The 27,642-nt window shown below is 44.7% G+C and overlaps 1 protein-coding gene across 2 annotated transcripts in view; it reads left to right on the top strand.

Annotated features, from left to right (window-relative positions):
• The first annotated feature begins 12,689 nt into the window (after positions 1-12,689).
• Positions 12,690-27,642, top strand: part of ccbe1 (collagen and calcium binding EGF domains 1) — a 146,639-nt gene continuing 131,686 nt past the window's right edge. The window contains exons 1-2 of one of the 2 annotated variants that reach the window (XM_046306757.1): positions 12,690-12,965; positions 13,148-13,228. In XM_046306757.1, coding sequence (XP_046162713.1) covers positions 12,859-12,965; positions 13,148-13,228 — 188 coding nt within the window. In that variant the 5' untranslated portion in view covers positions 12,690-12,858. The remainder of the gene's footprint in view (positions 12,966-13,147; positions 13,229-27,642) is intronic. The other variant, XM_046306756.1, reaches the window with a different exon arrangement.

Raw genomic sequence — 27,642 nt, 5'->3', positions numbered from 1 at the left:
TTGTGCCTCACTTGGTCTTTGGGCATTTGCTTTTGTGACGCGGTTGCGTTCTGTTCTTACAATTGCTTCAGTAAAGTGCTTCTTTGTTCACTCATCTCTGCTCTCCTGCTCCTGACTTCCATGCACCAGCTACACCCAACGCATGACATGTTTGTGTCGCACTGCTTTGCTTTATCTTGGCCAGGTCGCAGTTGAAAATGAGAACTTGTTCTCAACTAGCCTACCTGGTTAAATAAAGGTGTTCTCAACTAGCCTACCTGGTTAAATAAAGGTGTTCTCAACTAGCCTACCTGGTTAAATAAAGGTGTTCTCAACTAGCCTACCTTCTTAAATAAAGGTGTTCTCAACTAGCCTACCTGGTTAAATAAAGGTGTTCTCAACTAGCCTACCTGGTTAAATAAAGGTGTTCTCAACTAGCCTACCTGGTTAAATAAAGGTGTTCTCAACTAGCCTACCTGGTTAAATAAAGGTGTTCTCAACTAGCCTACCTGGTTAAATAAAGGTGTTCTCAACTAGCCTACCTGGTTAAATAAAGGTGTTCTCAACTGAGGCAGGTTCTGTAGCTCAGTTGGTAGAGCATGGCGCTTGTAAAGCCAGGGTAGTGGGTTCGATTCCCGGGACCACCCATACGTAGAATGTATGCACACATGACTGTAAGTCGCTTTGGATAAAAGCGTCTGCTAAATGGCATATATTATTAATATTATTATTAACTAGCCTACCTGGTTAAATAAAGGTGTTCTCAACTAGCCTACCTGGTTAAATAAAGGTGTTCTCAACTAGCCTACCTGGTTAAATAAAGGTGTTCTCAACTAGCCTACCTGGTTAAAAAGGTGTTCTCAAAGGTGTTCTCAACTAGCCTACCTGGTTAAATAAAGGTGTTCTCAACTAGCCTACCTGGTTAAATAAAGGTGTTCTCAACTAGCCTACCTGGTTAAATAAAGGTGTTCTCAACTAGCCTACCTGGTTAAATAAAGGTGTTCTCAACTAGCCTACCTGGTTAAATAAAGGTGAAATAAAAAAACGTGAATGACTCCTTTTATTCAGTAAGGATCTTATCATTTTGGTATAAAGTAAAATGTTCTGCTCACCAATTTCAGTACAAGACAGACAGGGTCTAACCAAGGTTGGACATCACATCAAACACCTACTGATAAAATAAATTGTCTTTGAAAGATGACGTGCTTAAAATAATGTTCATCTTTCTCCTCCGACCCACATATTGTTGAATGCCAGGGTGTAAATTAAAACCCTCGTCCTCCTGTTACGCTCCCATATCCTTTACAGGACTTTGATGGAACCTCTATCGGTTCAGCTAATTGTAATGTACACCACTTTCCTGCCTGTGAAACAGCACACACAAAGAGACAGAGAGCGAGAGGCAGATGTTCTGATTGTTGCATGGTTCCATATGTGTTGTTTGAGTTTTGATGGCTTCACTGTTATTCTACAATGTGGATGGTAGGAAAGGTGAAAAGGAGCCCTTGAATGAGTAGGTGTGTCCAAACGTTTGACTGGTACAAATCTACAAATCTAACACGCATTATAATTGAGTATTTTAAATGTAATTTATATGTGTGCATTAGATATTGCAAAACACACCTGTTAGAAAGCTGGAAAATATTTAAATGGAGAAATTATTGTTCATCAGTTTGAGGGTTAGGATTAACTGCACACACACACATTATGGGGAACATACAGTACCTCTTGGAAGAGGGTGTGCTAGACCTTGGTCGGAGAGCCCTGCCGCCACAGTTACACATCTCCTTTGCCAAATATTTAACTTCCTGGATGAGCTCCAGTCTTTTCTGCTCAAAGGCAGTGAAGGATCTTGCACTGCCGCCCCTCGAGTGAGTCAGCGTTGTCATAAAAGCAACAAATTGGCGAGGAGCACTAGCACAGTCTGCAGCACCCGGCCTCACCCTCCGAGAATCTGAAGTCAAATGTCTACTGAAGATCTGGTGCTTCTGTCGCCAACCAAGATGGGCCTACAGCAGTACCTAGATCTTCTGCAAAGATTATGTCAGACCTGGGCCATGACAGTAAATCTCAGTAAGACAAAAATAACTGTTCCAAAAAAGGTCCAGTTGTCAGGACCACGAATCCAAATTCCATGTAGGCGCTGTTGCCCTAGATCACACAAAAAACTAGACATACCTCATACCTCGGCCTAAACATCAGCACCACAGGTAACTTTCACAGGTAACTTTCAAAGCTGTCAACGATCTGAGAGACAAGGCTAGAAGGACCTTCTATTCCATCAAAAATGACATACCATTTAGGATCTGACTAAAAATATTTGAATCAGTTATAGAATCCATTGCCCTTTATGGTTGTGAGGTCTGGGGTACGTCCAATCAAGAACCAAAAATAAAATAAATTGACCCTGCATGCAGAATTTTGCAAAAATATCCTCTGTGTACAACATAAAGCACCAAATAATGCATGCAGTGCAGAATTATTACCTGCTAATTATAAAAACTCTTGAAGAGCCGTTAAACTCTCCAACTGCCTAAAAGGAAGCAATTCCAACAGGAAATCGGATGCGACTTCCATAACAAAGCCATCACCTACAGAGAGATGAACCTGGAGAAGAGCCCCCTAAGCAAGCTGGTCCTGGGGCTCTGTTCACAAACACACCCCACAGTGCCCCAGGACAGCAACACAATTAGACCCAACCAAGTCATGACAAAACAAAAAGATGTCACTGGTGTAGAGAAGAGGAGGCAGTCGCAGGTTTAGAACTACTGCATTTTTTAAAGCACCATAGAATAAAGCAGGATGAAGACCCAAACGCTGTTGTGCTCAAAATATATCTCCATATACAAAAGAAAAAACGGGGTAAACCCAAAGTGCAAAATATAATGTACTCAGGAAATTGTAGGTGCGATTCCTCTCAGGAAAACAAATAATATTTACAATGACCGCCAAAGACAAAAGGCAGAGGGAGTATATATACGGTAATAGAGTGGGGATTGGAACCAGGTGTCTGTAATGATGACGAGACAAGTCTGGGGTTGATGAGTGAAGGGCGTTTGCCAGCAGTAGACTCGGCAGCAGCTAGAAGGACGGCGATGCCGAACGCCTGAGATGGACAGGAGGGGGAGCCAAAGCGAAGGCTGGTGTGACAAGATAATTACTTGACACAAAGAATCAACAAAAGAACAGAGCAAACTAGGATGCTATTTGGCCCTAAACAGAGAGTACACAGTGGCGGAATACCTGACCGCTGTGACTGACCTGTAGTGGAGCAGGTTGAGAGCTTTAAGTTCCTTTGTGTCCACATCAACAATAAAACTAGAATGGTACAAACACACCAAGACAGTCGTGAAGAGGGCACGACAAAGCCTGTTCCCCCACAGGAAACTAAAAAGATTTGGCATGGGTCCTGAGATCCTCAAAAGGTTCTACAGCTGCAACATCGAGAGCATCCTGACCGGTTGCATCACTGCCTCCGACTGCAAGGCACTACAGAGGGTAGTGGTACAGCCCAGTACATCACTGAGGCTAAGCTGCCTGCCATCCAGGACCTCTACACCAGGCGGTGTCAGAGGAAGGCCCTAAAAATTGTCAAAGACTCCAGCCACCCCAGTCATAGACTGTTCTCTCTACTAACACATGGCAAGCGGTACAAGAGTGCCAAGTCTAGGACAAAAAGGATTCTCAACTGTTTTTCCCCCAAGCCATAAGACTCCTGAACAGGTAACCAAGTGCCCCTCCCCCTTTAACTATACATTCATGTACATACTACCTCAATTGGCCCAACCAACAAGTGCTCCCGCTCATTGGCTAACCAGGCTATCTGCATTGTGTCCCACCACCTGCCAACCCCTATTTTTACGCTACTGCTACTCTCTGTTCATCATATATTGTATGCATAGTCACTTTAACCATACCTACATGTACATACTACCTCAATAAGCCTGACTATGGCCTCCCGGGTCTAGGGCACTGCACTGCAGCGTTAGCTGTGCCACCCGAGACCCTGGGTTTGCGCCCAGGCTCTGTCACAGCCGGCCACGACCGGAAGGTCAGTGGGGCGACGCACAATTGACCTAGCGTCATCTGGGTTAGGGAGGGTTTGGCCGGTAGGGATATCCTTGTCTCATCGCGCACTAGTGACTCCTGTGGCGGGCAAAGTGCAGTGCATGCTAACCAGGTCGCCAGGTTCACGGTGTTTCCTCCAACACATTGGTGCGGCTGGCTTCCGGGTTGGATGCGCTGGGTTAAGAAGCAGTGCTGCTTGGCTTGGTTGGGTGTATTTCGGAGGATGATTGGCTTTTGACCTTTGTCTCTCCCGAGCCCGTGCGGGAGTTGTAGCGATGAGACAAGATTGTAACTACTAAGACTTTGATTTGACCCAGAATTAAGGACTCAGTGAGCATAGCCTTGCTATTGAGAAAAGCCGCCATAGGCAGACATGGCTCTCAAGAGAAGACAGGCTATGTGCACATTGCCCACAAAATGAGGTGGAAACTGAGCTGCACTTCCTAACCTCCTGACAAATGTATGACCATATTAGAGATGCATATTTCCCTCAGATTACACAGATCCACAAAAGATTTGAAAACAAACCCAATTTTGATAAACTCCCATATCTATTGGTGTGCCATCACAGCAGCAAGATTTGTGACCTGTTGCCACAAGAAAAGGCTAACCAGTGAAGAACAAACACCACTGTAAATACAACCCATATTTATGTTTATTTATTTTCACTTTTGTACTTTTGAAATTATTTGCACATCGTTACAACACTGTATAATATTTTTTTATTTTGTAACTTTTGTAAGTGTAATGTTTACTGTAAAATGCTTTGTTGTTTATTTCACTGTTGTCTATTATCTAGTTCACTTGCTTTGGCAATATAAACATATGCCAATAAAGACCTTAAATTTAATTGAAATTTAATTCAGAGAGAGATAGAGAGAGAATAACACACACACACACAGAGAGACACACACAGAGAGAGAGAGAGAGAGAGAGAGAGAGAGAGAGAGAGAGAGAGAGAGAGAGAGAGAGAGAGAGAGAGACACACACACACACAGAGAGACACACAGAGAGAGAGAGAGAGAGAGAGAGAGAGAGAGAGAGACAGGCACACAGACAGAGAGCGAGAGAGAGAGAGACACACACACACACAGACACACACATCGGCTGGGTCTGGGCTCCACAGCTGCTGCTGTTGCTGAGGTCCTTAGTTAGAAACACGGTACAGGCCCGGTGCAGGGCCAGGGGATGACCCCAGATCAGGGTTCCCGCTGGGTGTTGCCTGGAGGGCAATCAGGGTAAAGTCAACTACTGTAGGCACACTGCTGCATGGCACTGCAACACTGTGTTAGTTCACGAGAGTACGAGGAACAGGTGTCACCTGAGATGGAGTCAAGCACCTGTTCAGAATATGAACCTTGAACTTACAGGTTGAGTGTTAATATATCTGCTTATTTAGAGAGGGGCAGGGGTTTCACTTTAATGTACCAGAAGAGCCTATAACCTTTAGTGTTCCAATGGTTATTAACAGTCTGTGTGTGTTCAACACAATTCCTCTAGAAACCTGTTGATTCATTTACATTTCGAGTTGAGATAATTCTGCCATTAAAGTTTGAGCAGCTGCAGCAAAATGCTTGAATATTTATCTGAATGTTTTCCGCTGTGCAGCTATTTTGAAATTAGGGTTTTAACATATGGTTGTAAATGTCAGAGTTTTTATTTTATTTAACGAGGCAAGTCAGTTAAGAACCTAATGTTATTTACAATGATGGCTTACCGGGGCCTTGTTCAAGGGTAGAACGACAGGTTTTTACCTTGTCAGCTCAGGGATTCGATCAACCTTTCAGTTACTGGCCCAACGCTCTAACCACTAGGCTACCTGACCCGACGCTCTAACCACTAGGCTACCTGGCCCAACGCTCTAACCACTAGGCTACCTGGCCCAACGCTCTAACCACTAGGCTACCTGACCCGACGCTCTAACCACTAGGCTACCTGGCCCAACGCTCTAACCACAGGCTACCTGGGCTAACCACTGGCTACCTGGCCCAACGCTCTAACCACTAGGCTACCTGGCCCAACGCTCTAACCACTGGGCTACCTGGCCCAACGCTCTAACCACTAGGCTACCTGGCCCAACGCTCTAACCACTAGGCTACCTGGCCCAACGCTCTAACCACTAGGCTACCTGGCCCAACGCTCTAAACACTGGGCTACCTGGCCCGACGCTCTAACCACTAGTCTACCTGGCCCAACGCTCTAACCACTAGGCTACCTGACCCGACGCTCTAACCACTAGGCTACCTGGCCCAACGCTCTAACCACTAGGCTACCTGGCCCAACGCTCTAACCACTAGGCTACCTGGCCCAACGCTCTAACCACTAGGCTACCTGGCCCAACGCTCTAACCACTGGGCTACCTGGCCCAACGCTCTAACCACTAGGCTACCTGGCCCAACGCTCTAACCACTAGGCTACCTGGCCCAACGCTCTAACCACTAGGCTACCTGGCCCAACGCTCTAAACACTGGGCTACCTGGCCCGACGCTCTAACCACTAGTCTACCTGGCCCAACGCTCTAACCACTAGGCTACCTGGCCCAACGCTCTAACCACTAGGCTACCTGGCCCAACGCTCTAACCACTAGTCTACCTGGCCCGACGCTCTAACCACTAGGCTACCTGGCCCGACGCTCTAACCACTAGGCTACCTGGCCCGGCGCTCTAACCACAGGGCTACCTGGCCCGACGCTCTAACCACTAGTGCTACCTGGCCCAACGCTCTAACCACTAGTCTACCTGGCCCGACGCTCTAACCACTAGGCTACCTGGCCCGACGCTCTAACCACTAGGCTACCTGGCCCGGCGCTCTAACCACAGGGCTACCTGGCCCGACGCTCTAACCACTAGTCTACCTGGCCCAACGCTCTAACCACTAGTCTACCTGGCCCGACGCTCTAACCACTAGGCTACCTGGCCCGACGCTCTAACCACTAGTCTACCTGACCCGACGCTCTAACCACTGGGCTACCTGGCCCGGCGCTCTAACCACTAGTCTACCTGGCCCAACGCTCTAACCACTAGTCTACCTGGCCCAACGCTCTAACCACTGGGCTACCTGGCCCGGCGCTCTAACCACAGGGCTACCTGGCCCAACACTCTAACCACTAGGCTACCTGCTGCCCCATTATATAGAAATGCTAAAATTTGACAATGCTGTTCTCACAATAAATGTTTTCCTGTTTATCAAACTAAATCCAGATAATGCTTTCTACCTCTCATTCTAATACAAACTCTCTAAAGAAAATAGCTGTAGGTGTGGTGTTATGATTTTGAACAGATAACTAGCAACAATGACAAGAAGCTTCCTTGTGGGGAATCGTAGGTGGTTCGTTTCAGCTTGTTCTATCTTACTACTGATACCATGTCTTGTTTTGATGTGTTTTAAATAATATGGAAAACATTTGCTAGCTAGCTTACCAACAACTGTAACAGTGTATTTGAGAGACAACAAATGCTCATTGTGCAAATGTATTTATGTTTTCAATAAACATTTGAAGACAAAATATAGTTTCCCCCGTAGTCAACCATTTAAGCCAACTCCATGTGTTTTGAACTCATTGCCATTTCCTCTTCAGCCATGTGGTGGTGCCAAAGTTGTCAAGATCGTTGATAAATGAGGTAGGGTAGCCGGTTGAACTCTCAAACTTAACAAATAATGTGTGTGTGTGTGTGTGTGTGTGTGCGTGTGTGTGTGTGTGTGTGCGTGCGTGCGTGCGTGCGTGTGTGTGTGTGTGTGTGTGTGTGTGTGTGTGTGTGTGTGTGTGTGTGTGTGTGTGTGTGTGTGTGTGTGTGTGTGTGTGTGTGTGTGTGTGTGTGTGTGTGTGTGTGTGTGCGTGTGTGTATGTGTGTGTGTGTTCTTATCACATACACCGGACAGGTGCAGTAAAATGTGTTGATTTTACAGGGTCAGCCACATAGTACGATGCCCCTGAAGCAAATATGGGTTAAGACTGGAAAGATTGTTCACTTGTCGGCTCTGGTATTCAAACCAGTAACCTTTTGGTGATCGGCCAAACCCTCTGACTGCTAGGCTACCCCTTACGAGAAATATTGCAGTCAGAGTACAGTATAACTGCAGTCAGAGTACAGTATAACTGCAGTTAGAGTACAGTATAACTGCAGTTAGAGTACAGTATAACTGCAGTCAGAGTACAGTATAACTGCAGTTAGAGTACAGTATAACTGCAGTTAGAGTACAGTATAACTGCAGTCAGAGTACAGTATAACTGCAGTCAGAGTGCAGTATAACTGCAGTTAGAGTACAGTATAACTGCAGTCAGAGTACAGTATAACTGCAGTTAGAGTACAGTATAACTGCAGTTAGAGTACAGTATAACTGCAGTTAGAGTACAGTATAACTGCAGTTAGAGTACTGCAGTATAACTGCAGTTAGAGTACAGTATAACTGCAGTTAGAGTACAGTATAACTGCAGTTAGAGTGCAGTATAACTGCAGTCAGAGTACAGTATAACTGCAGTTAGAGTACAGTATAACTGCAGTTAGAGTACAGTATAACTGCAGTTAGAGTACAGTATAACTGCAGTTAGAGTACAGTATAACTGCAGTTAGAGTACAGTATAACTGCAGTTAGAGTACAGTATAACTGCAGTTAGAGTACAGTATAACTGCAGTTAGAGTACAGTATAACTGCAGTTAGAGTGCAGTATAACTGCAGTTAGAGTACAGTATAACTGCAGTTAGAGTGCAGTATAACTGCAGTCAGAGTGCAGTATAACTTCAGTACACTTCAGACCCCCAAACGATTGCAATTACTGCACTTTTACTGCAGTTTCTAAACTACAATCTTTTTTTGTAAGGTACCTTGTGTATTGGTTTACGGTTCTTCATGGAGAGCAAAGTATCTTCATTAGGTGAGTGTCTTTACCCACTTGCACAAACTGGTTGAATCAACATTGTTTCAATACAGTGGCCACTTTAGCATGTAAATCTTGGTGGGGCAAACTCCTACAATTTGTTTTAAAGATGCATGCCAGCAAAGCCACTACACAACACAACACAACACAACAGAGCAGTAAACAATACAAGCCACTACACAACACAACACAACACTAAACAATACAAGCCACAACACAACACAACAGAACAGAACACTAAACAATACAAGCCACAACACAACACAACACTAAACAATACAAGCCACTACACAACACAACACTAAACAATACAAGCCACTACACAACACAACACAACACTAAACAATACAAGCCACTACACAACACAACACTAAACAATACAAGCCACAACACAACACAACACTAAACAATACAAGCCACTACACAACACAACACTAAACAATACAAGCCACAACACAACACTAAACAATACAAGCCACAACACAACACAACACTAAACAATACAAGCCACAACACAACACAACACTAAACAATACAAGCCACAACACAACACTAAACAATACAAGCCACAACACTAAACACAACACAACACTAAACAATACAAGCCACAACACAACACAACACAACACTAAATAATACAAGCCACAACACAACATTAAACAATACAAGCCACTACACAACACAACACAACACTAAACAATACAAGCCACAACACAACACAACACAACACTAAACAATACAAGCCACAACACAACACAACACTAAACAATACAAGCCACACCACAACACAACACTAAACAATACAAGCCACTACACAACACAACACAACACTAAACAATACAAGCCACAACACAACACAACACTAAACAATACAAGCCACAACACAACACAACACTAAACAATACAAGCCACTACACAACACAACACTAAACAATACAAGCCACTACACAACACAACACAACACTAAACAATACAAGTCACTACACAACACAACACAACACTAAACAATACAAGCCACAACACAACACAACACAACACTAAACAATACAAGTCACTACACAACACAACCACAACAACAACACTAAACAATACAAGTCACTACACACCACAACACAACACTAAACAATACAAGCCACTACACAACACAACACAACACTAAACAATACAAGCCACTACACAACACAACATTAAACAATACAAGCCACTACACAACACAAGACAACACATCACAACACAACACAACACAACACTAAACAATACAAGTCACTACACAACACAACACAACACTAAACAATACAAGTCACTACACAACACAACACAACACTAAACAATACAAGCCACTACACAACACAAGACAACACATCACAACACAACACAACACAACACTAAACAATACAAGTCACTACACAACAAAACACAACACTAAACAATACAAGTCACTACACAACACAACACAACACTAAACAATACAAGCCACTACACAACACAAGACAACACATCACAACACAACACAACACAACACTAAACAATACAAGTCACTACACAACACAACACAACACATCAAGCTACACAATACAACACAACACTAAACAATACTACAAGCCACTACACAACACAACACAACACTAAACAATACAAGCCACTACACAACACAACACTAAACAATACAAAGTCACTACACAACACAACACAACACTAAACAATACAAGCCACTACACAACACAACACAACACTAAACAATACAAGTCACTACACAACACAACACAACACTAAACAATACAAGTCACTACACAACACAACACAACACTAAACAATACTACAAGTCACTACACAACACAACACAACACTAAACAATACAAGTCACTACACAACACAATACAACACTAAACAATATATTAATTGGATTATATGGGTGACAAACGGTGCCCACAAACTGTTAGGGCCTCCAGTACATAAACAGTCCCAAAAGTAGAGTCCCAACAGTAGAGTCCCAACCCCGTACCACTGCTCTACCCCACCTGCCCTGAATGACGGGTCGGCACTGTTTTCAACATCATTTGTCAATGTATTTTAATCTAATCTACGTGGAAAATACATTGGATTTGAAAGAAAAGTCATCAACACAAACTGTTCTTTTGAGGATGACATTCCTATCACAGGATTTTTGTCATTATTGTCACCCATTTTCAACATAGACAAACCTTGTATAAAATGTTGAATTTGTACCTTTGAAACAACGTCAGATCTTCAATGTAATATTCACTATAGGAAAAAATATATATATGGGCTGGGCAGCACATCCTAGTGTAGCGTTGACCTAGCTACAGCTATTCATTTGGTCTATAATATGCGGTTTTAAGCAAGCCTTGCTTAGCTATGATATTTGTCACTGTAAAGGGCTTGACATTGGCAAGTCCTTCTCCTGGTAAAGTTGTCAATTGGACTACTGTCATCAACACTATAGATGGCAAGCAAATCAAACAATACCTGGATATATAGCCATCTAGTTAATCTCCTGAACGTTCGCTTGTTAACTAGCCTTATTGATGTGATCTGTTATTATCTAACTAGCCAATTTTTAATATGGTCTATCAATCAATGTAGCCTATCATGGCTGTCAGCAATCGTCACCATACACTAAAAACAATGTTGAAAACGGGCTATAATGTTAGCTAACTACGCTAGGTTGGTTGGAGAAAAAGTACATTAGTTCTACTTTCTGTACCGCTATGTTTAGCCATCTGTACAATGTTTCTACCGTTAGCTTGTAAAGCAAACATCATCAGCTAACAGTACATTGGCAAATGAGCCCCTTTTGCTGCTTGACAGGCAGAGCCCACAACAGATGGGAAATAAACCCAAACTACTCACACTTGTCAGATGTAGTTCACTTTTTTATTTTATATCACTAAAATATCCAATAAATGGTGGCCAGTATTGAAATGACAGGATCAGTTTATGTTTACTGATCATATAAAGCACGCAGTTACAGGCTCTGCAATGTGGTCTCAGAACATTTTGTATTATTCTGTAGGCAAATTTGAGACACTAATTATAATTTGTATGATATGTTACTAGCTAAAAAAACTCGTAGCTAAATAGCCTTGCTAAGATTGGAATTATTGGACATTCACTTTATTTTCCCACTCATCTACCCCGACCAACTACCCACCCTTCTTTTGCTTTTGCCTTAAGTGACCTTATATCTTATGTAACCATACCAAACATAACATATCATACTCATTTGAGTGTCCTGGATTTACATTTACTATGTTATGTATAGTCTATGAGACCAGGCTGGGCAAATCGAACACTCTCCACCTTATTGTTACATTTTAATGGTAATGACCTATAGATTCCAAAGGGTACGTTCAAGAGAGCAAATTATACGTAACCATACTTTATCAATTACATTTCATCAATGATCATATCAATGATCATATCATATATAGCATTTGGGATGTCAGCAACAGCTATTGTTTAATTTCAGCCCAGGATTCAACGAAAATTGTGACAATACGCAAAATGCTATCCTCTGAGACCGTTATTAATCACTTCAGTTATTTTAACTGGTTTTCTTGGAAGAAAATAAACAAGACAAAAGTTTGACTCGCAAACACTACACACTTCCTCAGTCTATCAAGCGTTCGTCGTGTGTCAAATAAACAGCAGAGAAGTTTAGTGTTAATTGATGCGCAGTTCATATGAAAGTGAGCGCCTGGCGAATTCATAGACATACTCTAAAAGTCAGCGGTGGGAGGGACAGAGGAAATAGTCATCAGTTTGGGATAGCCTATTAACTTGACGCGAGAGCAGCTGGAAATGTCCAATCACTTCAACTTTCCATTCGCTCTTCAACTCTACAATAATTGCTTCGGTTACAGGAATGATACAGGTGTTTGGGACTGAATGCGACTCAGACTTGACCAGGGGAAATGAATGTAAAAGGCAACGGGACTCTTCTGAGGATTCTTATGATGTTTCTCTTCTTCTCGCGAAGTTTGCAGTGGACTTACAGGGAGCATCAGGATGATGGGAACAGGTAGGCTATACCACGCGTCGCGCGCCCTGGGTCATTTTTGATCGGTTTGGATTTGACATTACGCACGGTGCTGTAGATATCAAGAGAAACATTGTACGGGATACCTGGGTTATATTGCGGTAGGTTGTATATTATTTATCCTGAAGGACGTGCATTAATAGCCTAATGTTATTATTTTACAGTGAAGTCTGTTCTGAGAATAAGATTGCCACAACCAAATATCCTTGCTTAAAACCAACTGGAGAGGTGACAACTTGTTACAGGTAGGCTCATTTAAGTTTCTAATATTCCATTGCAATGTAGAATATTATTCTCTCTTGTGAGCTGAGATTACGGTACTAAACTATAATTGCCTTTGTGTGTGTGTGGGGGGGGCTAGTTGTTTTGCTGCTGTGATGCTGCATATCACAAACAGTCAGTGACCAGACTTAGATTCACTGTTGCTATGGAAGTCATTCCAAATGATACAGTAGGTTCAAGAGAGCAAATGAAATTGGAACCATAATTTGTCAATCATATGTCATCAATGATCCTAGCCTATATAGCATTTGAGAACAAACCGTCAGTGACCAGAGTTGTAAACGGCTTCATGGGATAGCCGATGCTTTTATGAATTGATTAACCATATTGGCTAAAATATTGAATGATACATCATGTAAGGCAGACGTAATTTACCATATACAGAGATAAATACACCAAAAGATGTCTAGATATTTTACGTAGTTTTTCCTATAGCAGAAGTGTAGGTGGTTGAAATAAACCTATAATTTGTCTAATTGCTTTCATGTAATGGTATTGGGCAATGTGTCAATAATGATTGGAAAGTCAATGATGTAATTACATTGTAATAGGTCAACACACGGATTAGATAGATTTACCTTCTAACAAAGCACAGTGCATCCATCTAAAACTGAACCCCTTTGCATGGGTGTCTGTCCATAACCGTGAGAGACTCATTACTCTGCTGCATTTCCTGTCTGGCACTGGCGGGGAATGACACACACGTAACACACGTAACTTCATCATGTTATTTCAGCCCCCTGTTTGTGATGTGGTCTTTAAATGATTACTGTGGTTATTGCTTAGACTCACTGTTGTCTTCATACGTTGTTCATTTAACTAACGAGAGAAAGGATGGTGTTACAGGAGGAAAGAAATGTGCCTATGTATCTGAGGCAGCTGGGTGCATTTCAGTCCACCTGCATTGTAACAAGTTACCACATGATAGGCTGCCTATCAGCTCGCTCACTGTGTTGAAATGTGTGTAGGATGTCTCTCCATCGTCATGCCAGGCATTGCTCAAGAGTTTATCGCCAATTTTAGTTGGTATTTCTTCCCTTTCGTAAGAATCTGTCTTTTACATCTTAACTCATGGTTGTGGGCTCTACTAATACGGACCATGGGCTAACATGACCCTGTCTCTCTATCTGGCATAGGAATGACTGAGGCATGTTTAAACGGAACAGGGCTAGGCACATTTTGCCTGTTTTTTTTTCTGTAACAGTTGGACTCTTACAGTGATGGTATTTGGATTGAGTGTCTGTTGGAGAAAAAAGAAAGATTCATCAGGTGCTGCTATGTTTTATTGGCAAATACATCAACCAATAAATGTTATTCTGGAAAAAGGATGGTAATGACAGATCTGAAACCGTGTCTGACAACTATAACAGATAGGTGAGACTACTAGGAAGAGCTTGTTTGGACCCTTCCATTATATCTGTGCTACTTAGTGTATTTAAATAGACTTTTGTTATAATATATAATAATATATGCCATTTAGCAGACGCTTTTATCCAAAGCGACTTACAGTCATGTGTGCATACATTCTACGTATGGGTGGTCCCGGGGATCGAACCCACTACCCTGGCGTTACAAGCGCCATGCTCTACTCTACCATGCTCTACTATACCTCCTGTATTTGAGAATACAGGAGGTATAGATTTGAGAATACACAAGGTAAAGTTTACATTAACTTTATTTATTGCATATACTGTCTAGCTTACAGCTAGCTGCTAGCCGTCTTCCGCGGGAGAGCTCTGTCTAGCCTACAGTTAGCTGCTAGCCGTCTTCCGCGGGAGAGCTCTGTCTAGCCTACAGCTAGCTGCTAGCCGTCTTCCGCGGGAGAGCTCTGTCTAGCCTACAGTTAGCTGCTAGCCGTCTTCCGCGGGAGAGCTCTGTCTAGCCTACAGCTAGCTGCTAGCCGTCTTCCGCGGGAGAGCTCTGTCTAGCCTACAGCTAGCTGCTAGCCGTCTTCCGCGGGTGAGCTCTGTCTAGCCTACAGCTAGCTTCTAGCCGTCTTCTGCTTGAGAGCTGTATCTAGCCTACAGCTAGCTTCTAGCCATCTCCCGCGGGAGAGCTCTGTCTGCATACAGCTAGGCCCGAGAGAGGAGAAATAGAGTGCTTCCAGCCCTGCCACGGTCACACTTAATTGATATGTGGCGTGTGTAATTGTTGATTTGTTGTTCTTCCAAATATTGATGGTGGTCTCAAGCAGTTTGTTGTCCTGCTCGTATCCTCCCTTCTCCTCTTTCTCCTCTCCTAACCTCTCCTATCCTCCCCTCTCCTCTCTTATCCTCTCCTAACCTCTCCTCCCCTCCTAAGCCGAGGCATTCCTGGGTAAATCCGTTAGTTTACTCTAAACGGACTTAAGGCCATAGAATCAGTAACATGCATAAGGATATCTTCTCCAACATTCTTCTCCTGTCCTTGTCCTCGTTATCTACCCCCTTGCAGGTCTGTGGTTATTTTCAACGAGTTTCTCCCCTGCTTCTCTCCACTCATTTTCCTCCCCCTCGTCCTCTCCCCCTGCAACTCTGTGGATAGCTTCAACATGTTTTTCCTCATCCTCTCCCCCTGCAACTTTGCTATCTTTCCCAACATTTTTCTCCTCTCCTCATCTTCTACCCCCCTGAAACTCTGTGTGGATTCTATCATTTCCCCCCAAAATGAATCCTCTCTTCCACTGCCTGTCCTCTTGTCTTCTCCAAAATGTTTCTCCTCTTCTCTCCTCGCAAGACAGCGATGACCCCTAGAGGACTACGCACTTCATCTGACCTGAACACTAAATCATCTCCACAAAACTATTTTAATGATCTCTCTTCATAATAAAATGTTGCGTTTACAGAAAAGTGCTAAATGGAGACAAGTGTTTTTATCTGGCTGCTTTTCCAATCAAATCAAATGTATATTAGTCACATGTGCAAAATACACCTTACAGTGAAATGTTTACTTACTAGCCCCTAACAAACAATGCAGTTTAATAAAAAATAAGAATAATAAATAAAAGTAACAAGTAATTAAAGAGCAGCAGTAAAGTAACAATAGCGAGACTATATACAGGGAGGTACCGGTACAGAGTCAATGTGCAGGGGCACATAACCTTAGCCGAGGTATTATGTACATGTACAGTCGTGGCTAAAAGTTTTGAAAATGACACAAATATTAATTTTCACAAAGTCTGCTGCCTCAGTTTGTATGATGGCAATTTGCATATACTCCAGAATGTTATGAAGAGTGATCAGATGAATTGCAATTAATTGCAAAGTCCCTCTTTGCCATGCAAATGAACTGAATCCCCCCCCCCAAAACATTTCCACTGCATTTCAGCCCTGCCACAAAAGGACCAGCTGACATCATGTCAGTGATTCTCTCATTAACACAGGTGTGAGTGTTGACGAGGACAAGGCTGGAGATCACTCTGTCATGCTGATTGAGTTTGAAAAACAGACTGGAAGCTTCAATAGGAGGGTTGTGCTTGGATTCATTGTTATTCCTCTGTCAACCATGGTTACCTGCAAGGAAACAAGTGCCGTCATAATTGCTTTGCACTAAAAGGGCTTCACAGGCAAGGATATTGCTGCCAGTAAGATTGCACATACATTTGCCATTTATCAGATCATCAAGAACTTCAAGGAGAGCGGTTCAATTCTTGTGAAGAAGGCTTCACGACGCCCAAGAAAGTCCAGCAAGCGCCAGGACCATCTCCTAAAGTTGATTTAGCTGCAGGATCGGGGCACCACCAGTACAGAGCTTGCTAAGGAATGGCAGCAGGCAGGTGTGACTGCATCTGCACGCACAGTGAGGCGAAGACTTTTGGAGGATGGCCTAGTGTCCAGAAAGGCAGCAGAGAAGCCACTTCTCTCCAGGAAAAACATCAGGACTGATATTCTGCAAAAGGTACAGGGATTGGACTGCTGAGGACTGGGGCAAAGCCCTTTTTTTATGAAAACCCTTTCTGATTGTTTGGGGCATCTGGAAAAAAGCTTGTCCGGAGACGACAAGGTGAGCGCCATAAGGCAAAAGTGATAAATAAGTGGCTCGGGGAACAAAACATAGATATTTTGGGTCCATGGCCAGGAAACTCCCCAGACGTTAATCCCATTGAGAACTTGTGGTCAATCCTCAAGAGGCGAGTGGACAAACAAAACCCCACAAATTCTGACAAACTCCATGCATTGATTATGCCAGAATGGGCTGCCATCAGTCAGGATGTGGCCCAGAAGTTAATTGACAGCATGCCAGGGTGGATTGCAGAGGTCTTGAAAAAGAAGGGTCAACACTGCAAATATTGACTCTTTGCATCAACTTGTCATGTTTTGTCTTATTTTGTCTTGTCATTTTGCTTTTCCCTCTGTTCGTTTTCCCCCTGCTGGTCTTTTTAGGTTCGTTCCCCTTTTTCTCTCTCCCTTCCTCTCTCTCTTCTCTCTATCGTTCCGTTCCTGCTCCCAGCTGTTCCTATTCCCCTAATCAATCATTTAGTCTTCCCACACCTGTTCCCGATCCTTTTCCCTGATTAGAGTCCCTATTTCTCTCCTTGTTTTCCGTTCCTGCCCTGTCGGATCCTTGTCTATTGTTCACCGTGCTGTGTCTATGTATCGCCCTGTCGTGTCGTGTTTCCCTCAGATGCTGCGTGGTGAGCAGGTGTCTGAGTCTGCTACGTTCAAGTGCCTTCCCGAGGCAACCTGCAGTTCTTGATCAAGTCTCCAGTCTGTTCTCGTCATTACGAGTAGAATTATGCCTTTTGATTGTAAAGTTACTTTACTGGATTAAAGACTCTGTTTTCGCCAAGTCGCTTTTGGGTCCTCATTCACCTGCATAACAGAAGGATCCGACCAAGAATGGACACAGCGACTATGGATTCTCTCTACTCTACTCTCGAGTTCCAGGGAGCGATGCTCGGCAGACACGAGCAGGAATTGTCTGCTGCTCGGCATGCCGTTGAGACCCTGGCCGCTCAGGTCTCCGACCTCTCAGGACAGTATCAGAGTCTTCGTCTCGTGTCACCAGCTACTTCCGGTTCTTCCGAGCCTCCGGAACCTAGGGTTAATAACCCACCATGTTATTCTGGGCAGCCCACTGAGTGCCGCTCCTTTCTCACCCAGTGTGATATCGTGTTCTCTCTCCAACCCAACACATACTCAAGAGAGAGAGCTCGGATTGCCTACGTCATATCACTCCTTACTGGTCGGGCTCGGCAGTGGGGCACAGCTATCTGGGAGGCAAGCGCTGAGTGTACTAACAATTATCTGAACTTTAAAGAGGAGATGATAAGGGTTTTTGATCGCTCAGTTTTTGGGAAAGAAGCTTCCTGGTCCCTGTCTTCCCTATGTCAAGGTAATCGATCCATAACGGATTACTCTATAGAGTTTCGCACTCTTGCTGCCTCCAGTAACTGGAACGAGCAGGCGTTGCTCGCTCGTTTTCTGGAGGGACTCCACGCTAAGGTTAAGGATGAGATTCTCTCTCGGGAGGTTCCATCCAGCGTGGATTCTTTGATTGAACTCGCTATTCGCATTGAACGACGGGTAGATCTTCGTCACCGAGCTCATAGAAGAGAGCTCGCGTTAACTGTGTCTCCCCTCTCTCCGACACTACCGTCTTTCCCCACTGACTCAGGTGTTGAGCCCATGCAGCTGGGGGTATTCGCATCTCGACTAAGGAGAGGGAACGGAGAATCACCAACCGCCTCTGTCTCTATTGCGGTTCCGCTGGTCATTTTGTCATTTCATGTCCAGTTAAAGGCCAGAGCTCATCAGTAAGCGGAGGGCGACTGATAAGCGCTACTAGACGGTCCTCTCCGTCAAGTACATGTACTACTTTACCGGTCCATCTACGCTGGACCGGATCGGCAGCTTCCTGCAGTGCATTAATAGACTCTGGGGCAGAGGGCTGTTTTATGGACGAAGCCTGGGCGCGGGAACATGACATTCCTCTCAGACAGTTAGGGAGCCCACGGTCATGTTTGCCTTGGATGGTAGTCCTCTCCCCAGTATATTATGTGAAACACTACCTTTAACCCTCACTGTATCTGGTAACCATAGTGAGACCATTTCTTTTTTTTGATTTTTTGTTCACCTTTTACACCTGTTGTTTTGGGTCATCCCTGGCTAGTGTGTCATAATCCTTCTTTTGATTGGTCTAGTAATTCTATCCTTTCCTGGAACGTTTCTTGTCATGTGAAGTGTTTAATGTCTGCTATTTCTCCTGTTTGTTCTGTCCCCTCTTCTCAGGAGGAACCTGGTGATTTGACAGGAGTGCCGGAGGAATATCATGGTCTGCGCACGGTCTTCAGTCGGTCCAGAACCAACTCCCTTCCTCCTCACCGGTCGTATGATTGTTGTTCTGATCTCTTTAAGAAGCGTTTTGCATCCGCTCCTATCCTTGTTGCACCTGACGTCACTAAACAGTTTATTGTTGAGGTTGACGCGTCGGGGGTGGGCGTGGGAGCCATTCTGTCCCAGCGCTCCGATACTGACGATGGGGTCCACCCTTGTGCGTATTTTTCTCATCGCCTGTCACCGTCGGAACGTAACTATGATGTGGCTAACCGCGAACTGCTCGCCATCCGTTTAGCCCTAGGCAAATGGCGACAGTGGTTGGAGGGGGCGACCGTTCCTTTTGTCGTTTGGACTGACCAAAGGAACCTTGAGTACATCCGTTATGCCAAACGACTGAATGCGCGTCATGCTCGTTGGGCGTTGTTTTTCGCTCGTTTCGAGTTCGTTATTTCTTATTGCCCGGGTACTAAGAACACCAAGCCTCATGCTTTATCCCGTCTCTTTAGTTCTTCTGTGGCTTCTACCGATCCCGAGGGGGATCCTTCCTGTTGGGCGTGTTGTCGGGTTGACTGTCTGGGGAATTGAGAGACAGGTTAAGCAAGCACTCACGCACACTGCGTCGCCGTGCGCTTGCCCTAGTAACCTTCTTTTCGTTCCTGTTTCTACTCGTCTGGCTGTTCTTCAGTGGGCTCACTCTGCCAAGTTAGCTGGCCATCCCGGCGTTCGGGGTACGCTTGCTTCTATTCGCCAGCGGTTTTGGTGGCCTACTCAGGAGCGTGACACGCGCCGTTTCGTGGCTGCGTGTTCGGACTGCGCGCAGAAGAAGTCTGGTAAAAAAAAATTCTGCTTCTGCTCCTGGTCTTGCTGGGTCTCAGTCTGTTCCCTGCCATCGCATCTCTCCTGTTCTTGTTCCTGCCCTTGCTGTGTCTCAGTCTGTCCCTAGTTGTTACTCTCCTGGCCTGTTTGGTCCTGTTTGCTCTAAAGCTTTCAGTTCTCTACCCGTGTCTCATTTTTTTTTTTTAGAGTAGTACCCTAGTTTCCCTTTTTATCGTTTTTCGTTACGGTCCTGAGGAGAGGAGTTGGGTTCTTTCTCGGGACGTGCTGGACCGTTTGATCTATGATTTCCTCCGTTGCCGCCAGTGTTCCTCCTCGAGAGCGCCAGGAGGCGCTCGGTGAGTGGGGGGGTACTGTCATGTTTTGTCTTATTTTGTCTTGTCATTTTGCTTTTCCCTCTGTTCGTTTTCCCCCTGCTGGTCTTTTTAGGTTCGTTCCCCTTTTTCTCTCTCCCTTCCTCTCTCTCTTCTCTCTATCGTTCCGTTCCTGCTCCCAGCTGTTCCTATTCCCCTAATCAATCATTTAGTCTTCCCACACCTGTTCCCGATCCTTTTCCCTGATTAGAGTCCCTATTTCTCTCCTTGTTTTCCGTTCCTGCCCTGTCGGATCCTTGTCTATTGTTCACCGTGCTGTGTCTATGTATCGCCCTGTCGTGTCGTGTTTCCCTCAGATGCTGCGTGGTGAGCAGGTGTCTGAGTCTGCTACGTTCAAGTGCCTTCCCGAGGCAACCTGCAGTTCTTGATCAAGTCTCCAGTCTGTTCTCGTCATTACGAGTAGAATTATGCCTTTTGATTGTAAAGTTACTTTACTGGATTAAAGACTCTGTTTTCGCCAAGTCGCTTTTGGGTCCTCATTCACCTGCATAACACAACTTCATGTAATTGACAATAAAAGCCTTTGACACTTATGAAATGCTTGTAATTATACTTCAGTATTCCATAGTAACATCTGACAAAAATATCTAAAGACACTGAAGCAGCAAACTTTGAAAATTAATATTTGTGTCATTCTCAACTTTTGGGCAATACTGTACAGTTGAAGTTGGAAGTTTACACACACCTTAGCCAAATACATTTAAACTCAGTTTTTCACAATTCCTGACATTTAATCCTTGTAAAAATTCCCTGTCTTAGGTCAGTTAGGATCACCACTTTATTGTAAGAATGTGAAATGTCAGAATAATAGTAGAGATAATGATTTATTTCAGCTTTTATTTATCACATTCCCAGTGGGTCAGAAGTTTACATATACTCAATTAGTCAATTAGCCTATCAGAAGCTTCTAAAGCCATGACATCATTTTCTGTAATTTTCCAAGCAGTTTAACGGCACAGTCGACTTAGTGTATGTAACCTTCTGACCCACTGGAATTGTGATACAGTGAAGTAATCTGTCGGTAAACAATTGTTGGAAAAATTACTTGTGTCATGCACAAAGTAGATGTCCTAACTGACTTGTGTCATGCACAAAGTAGATGTCCTAACTGACTTGTGTCATGCACAAAGTAGATGTCCTAACTGACTTGTGTCATGCACAAAGTAGATGTCCTAACTGACTTGTGTCATGCACAAAGTAGATGTCCTAGCTGACATGTGTCATGCACAAAGTAGATGTCCTAACTGACTTGTGTCATGCACAAAGTAGATGTCCTAACTGACATGTGTCATGCACAAAGTAGATGTCCTAACTGACTTGTGTCATGCACAAAGTAGATGTCCTAACTGACTTGTGTCATGCACAAAGTAGATGTCCTAACTGACTTGTGTCATGCACAAAGTAGATGTCCTAGCTGACTTGTGTCATGTACAAAGTAGATGTCCTAACTGACTTGCCAAGACTATAGTTTGTTAATAAGAAATTTGTGGAGTGGTTGAAACAACAGAGAGTAGCAGCGGAGTATAAGAGTGGGGATGTAAATAGTCCAGGGAGCCATTTGATTGGGCGTTCAGGAGTCTTATGGCTTGGGGGTAGAAGCTGTTTAGAAGCCTTTTGCACCTAGACTTGGCGCTCCTGTACTGCTTGCCGTGCTGTAGCAGAGAGAACAGTCTTTGACTAGGGTGGCTGGAGTCGTTGACTATTCTTAGGGCCTTCCTCTGACACCACCTGGTATAGAGGTCCTGGATGGTAGAAAGCTGTGCCCCAGTGATGTACTGGGCCGTACGCACTAACCTTTGTAGTGCCTTGAGGTCGAGCAGTTGCCATACCAGGCAGTGATGCTCTCGATGGTGCGCTGTAGAATCCTTTGGGGGTCTGAGGACCCATGCCAGATCTTTTCAGTCTCCTGAAGGGGAATATGCTTTGTCGTGTCCTCTTCACAACTGTCTTGGTGTCCTTGGACCATGTTAGTTTGTTGGTGATGTGCCCTCTTCATGACTGCCTTGGTGTCCTTGGACCATGTTAGTTTGTTGGTGATGTGCCCTCTTCATGACTGCCTTGGTGTCCTTGGACCATGTTAGTTTGTTGGTGATGTGGACACCAAGAGACATGAAGCTCTCAACCTGCTCCACTACAGTCCCGTCGATGAGAATGGGGGCGTGCTCGGCCCTCCTTTTCCTGTAGTCCACAATCATCTCCTTTGTCTTGACCATGTTGAGGGATAGGTTGTTGTCCTGGCACCACACGGCCAGGTCTCTGACCTCCTCCCTATAGGCTGTCTTGTTGGTGATCAGGCCTACCACTGTTGTGTCATCGGCAAACTTAATGATGGTGTTGGAGTCGTTGGATCCAGTTGCAGAGGGAGGTGTTTAATCCCAGGGTCCTTATTTTATTGATGAGCTTTGAGGGCACTATGGTGTTGAATTCTGAGCTGTAGTCAATGAAAAGCATTCGCACACGTGTTCCTTTTGTCCATGTGGGAAAGGGCAGTGTGGAGTGCAATAGAGATTGGATCATCTGTGGATCTGTTGGACTGGTATGCAAATTGGATTGGGTCTATGGTTTCTGGGATAATGGTATTTGGATGTGAGCCATGACCAGCCTTTCAAAGCACTTCACGGCTACAGACGTGAGTGCTACGGGTCGGTAGTCATTTTGGCAGGTTACCTTAGTGTTCTTGCGCACAGGGACTATGGAGGTCTGCTTAAAACATGTTGGCATTACAGACTTGGACAGAGAGAGGTTAAAAATGTCAGTGAAAATACTTGCTAGTTGGTCAGCGCATGCTCACACATGCTCACAGTAATCCATTTGGCCCTGCAGCCTTGTGAACATTGTCCTTTTTAAAGGTGTTACTCACATTGGCTGCGGAGAGCGTGATCACACAGTCTTCTGGAACAGCTGGTGCTATCATGCATGTTTCAGTGTTATTTGCCTCGAAGCGAGCATAGAAGTAGTTTAGCTCGTCTAGTAGGCTCGTGTCACTGGGCAGCTCTTGGCTGTGCTTCCATGACTTCTGGTCAGGGTATGTACGTACGGTCACTGTGGGGATGACATTATCGATGCACTTATTGATGAAGCCAATGACTGATGTGGTGTACTCCTCAATGCCATCAGAGGAGTCCCGGAACATATTCCAGTCTGTGCTAGAAACACAGTCCTGTAGCTTAGCATCTACTTTGTCTGACCACTTTTTTATTGATCAAGTCACATGGAATACAGCTCACTGAGTGCAGTCAGCATCAGTCTGTGGTGGTATGTAGACAGCTATGAAAAATACAGATGAAAACTCTCTTGGTAGATAGTGTGGTCGACAGCTTCTCATGAGATACTCTACCTTAGGCGAGCAAAACCTTGAGACTTCCATAGATATCGTGCACCAGCTGTTATTTACAAAAATACATAGTCCACCACCCCTTGTCTTACCAGACGCCACTGTTCTATCCTGCCGGTACAGAGTATAACCAGCCAACTGCATGTTGATAATGTCATCATTCAGCCACGACTCCGTGAAGCATAAGATATTACAGTTTTGAATCACCCGTTGGTAGTTTAATCTTCCGCATAGGTCATCGATTTTATTTTCCAAAGTTTGCACATTTGCTAGCAGAATGGAAGGCAGTTGGGGTTTATTCGATCGCCTACGAAATCCCAAAAGGCAGCCTGCCCTCTGGCCCCTTTTTCTCTGCCTTCTCTTCACGCAAAGATTGGGATCTGGGCCTGTTCCCGGGAAAGCAGTTTGTCATTCATGTTGGGCTCGTCATACTCGTTAAAGGAAAGAAAGGATTCTGCCAGTCCGTGGTGAGTAATCACAGTTCTGATATCCAGAAGTTATTTTCGGTCATAAGAGACGGTAGCAGCAACATTATGTACAAAATAAGTTACAAAAAATGCAAACAAACAAACAAAAAACAACTGGATAGGAACTTGTAAAATGTCAGCATTCTTCTCCGGCGCCATCTTGATGGAGACAAGTGTTTTTCTCTGGAATTCTGTTGTAACACATTGCTGCAGCACCAATGCTAACTTGATGCAGTGTTTTACCCCATCGGCTGTCCTTGACTGATATATTGTTATCCGCAGGAGTCGTGACTGTCTATCTCCGCCAATGGATTTACAATTGCTTTAGTTTTTAAAGCCTGGTAATGTTCAAACACTTAGTTTACTGCTGAATGTCTGTGAAATGTATCACTTATAATAAGTCTCTGTCAAACAACATGATCTCTTTCACCTTGCCAATAGTTATACATTCATTGACAGAATTTATTACTTTAGTACTCCCAGTCTCTCTCTCTGCCTCTCTCTCTCTCTCTGCCTCTCTCTCTCTCTCTGCCTCTCTCTCTCTCCCAGTCTCTCTCTCTCTCTGCCTCTCTCTCTCTCTCTCTCTCTGCCTCTCTCTCTGCCTCTCTCTCTCTCTCTCTCTCTCTCTCTCTCTCTCTCTCTCTCTCTCTCTCTCTCTCTCTCTCTCTCTCTCTCTCTCTCTCTCTCTCTCTCTCTCTCTCTCTGCCTCTCTCTCTCTCTCTCTCTCTCTGCCTCTCTCTCTCTCCCTCTGCCTCTCTCTCTCTCTGCCTCTCTCTCTGCCTCTCTCTCTCTGCCTCTCTCTCTCTCTCTCTCTGCCTCTCTCTCCCTCTGCCTCTCTCTCCCTCTGCCTCTCTCTCCCTCTGCCTCTCTCTCTCTCTGCCTCTCTCTCGCTCTCTGCCTCTCTCTCGCTCTCTGCCTCTCTCTCGCTCTCTGCCTCTCTCTCGCTCTCTGCCTCTCTCTCGCTCCCTGCCTCTCTCTTGCTCTCTCTCTCTCTCTCTGCCTCTCTCTCTCTGCCTCTCTCTCTCTCTCTCTCTCTCTCTCTCTCGCTGCCTCTCTCTCCCTCTGCCTCTCTCTCTCTGCCTCTCTCTCTCTCTGCCTCTCTCTCGCTCTCTGCCTCTCTCTCGCTCTCTGCCTCCCTCTTTCTCTCTGCCTCCCTCTTTCTCTCTGCCTCTCTCTCGCTCTCTGCCTCTCTCTTGCTCTCTGCCTCTCTCTCGCTCTCTGCCTCTCTCTTGCTCTCTGCCTCTCTCTCTCTCTCTGCCTCTCTCTCGCTCTCTCTCTCTCTCTCTCTCTCTCTCTCTCTCTGCCTCTCTCTCTGCCTCTCTCTCTCTCTCTCTCTCTCTCTCTCTCTGCCTCTCTCTCCCTCTGCCTCTCTCTCCCTCTGCCTCTCTCTCTCTCTGCCTCTCTCTCGCTCTCTGCCTCTCTCTCGCTCTCTGCCTCTCTCTCGCTCTCTGCCTCTCTCTCGCTCTCTGCCTCTCTCTCGCTCCCTGCCTCTCTCTTGCTCTCTCTCTCTCTCTCTGCCTCTCTCTCTCTGCCTCTCTCTCTCTCTCTCTCTCTCTCTCTCTCTCTCTCTCTCGCTGCCTCTCTCTCCCTCTGCCTCTCTCTCTCTGCCTCTCTCTCTCTCTGCCTCTCTCTCGCTCTCTGCCTCTCTCTCGCTCTCTGCCTCCCTCTTTCTCTCTGCCTCCCTCTTTCTCTCTGCCTCTCTCTCGCTCTCTGCCTCTCTCTTGCTCTCTGCCTCTCTCTCGCTCTCTGCCTCTCTCTTGCTCTCTGCCTCTCTCTCTCTCTCTGCCTCTCTCTCGCTCTCTCTCTCTCTCTCTCTCTGCCTCTCTCTCTCTCTGCCTCTCTCTCTCTCTCTCTCTCTCTCTCTGCCTCTCTCTCTCTCTGCCTCTCTCTCTCTCTCTCTCTCTCTCTCTCTCTCTGCCTCTCTCTCTCTCTGCCTCTCTCTCTGCTCAAGTCTGCTGGACCTCTCCTCTTGTCTTACATAACACTCATGCGTGCTTTTGCATTTTTAAATCACAATTATATGTGTTAAGTGCCATGAAATAATCCTACTCCCTCTATCAAACACACACTCACTCCAAACATCTGTCAACAAGACAAAGCCCTGAGATTGCTGTTGTCAACTGGCCCATATTGTCATCCCACCCATTACAGCGGTGCAATGAAGGATCTAGCCAGGGAAGGGGACAGAGGATAGAGCAGGAAAGGTCTTGGTTTCTCTTTGTATTTCCTTCGACCATATGTATTGTCTGTTCTCTTGGCTGTGACTGAAAGAATATTTGAGTCTCGGTTTCACAGTTAAATATTCTGAAATGACACAAGATGTTCAGAAATGTAAAGTCGGAATTAAGGATTGGAATCTGCAGTAGGTAGAAACAGCGCCATTAGCCGCCCAGTGGTCGCCCAGCGCCACTGTTGTTATTGTCGTGCAGCATGGTGAAAACAAGGCAGTACGTATTAAGCGCTTCTGTCGTGCGTGCAATGATGTCAGTTCTTTGCAATATGTCCCTGTAAGGAGTCTTCATTGTAAATCAGGCATGCATGTTAAAATGCCATGGAGCTGAGTGTTGTTGATTTCTTCCTAAAACCACCTTGGAAACCTCTGTGTGTGTGTATTGTAACTATGAGTTAGACAGAAATATTGGGCAATTTACCAGTGAATAATATCCGTCACAGACATCCAGACCAGATGCTTTTTTATTAGTGGAAACCTTGATGTATGTTACTGCTGTCATCCCATTTGGAACGACCAGTCAGTTGAATTCTCTAGAATTAGTCTACCATTCATGGCAGTCAGTCATGGCGGACTACAGTAAAAGTATGCAGCTCAAAATGTAGCAATTGGGAAACAGGAAGTGTGTGCGCATGTGTTTAATTGTTACCCCATGAGACCCTAAGGCGAAGCAGTGATGAATTTGCTGTATATTTTATTCTATTCTAAACACCATTCTCAAGATTAATGTCTCACAAGAGATTCTTTCTGATTCTAAACTCACACAACAGTCTAGAAGCGTCTGTAGTGACTGAAAATGTGAATGGAGGCATGTTTTCATGTATTAATCTCGAACTGTGTGTTGAATTGATAAATCATTTCAAGTTTAGTTTTTTTTCTTC

Source organism: Oncorhynchus gorbuscha, linkage group LG16 (assembly GCF_021184085.1).
Source record: "Oncorhynchus gorbuscha isolate QuinsamMale2020 ecotype Even-year linkage group LG16, OgorEven_v1.0, whole genome shotgun sequence".
NCBI lineage: Eukaryota > Metazoa > Chordata > Actinopteri > Salmoniformes > Salmonidae > Oncorhynchus > Oncorhynchus gorbuscha.
This window is presented reverse-complemented; position numbering and strand designations above follow the sequence as displayed.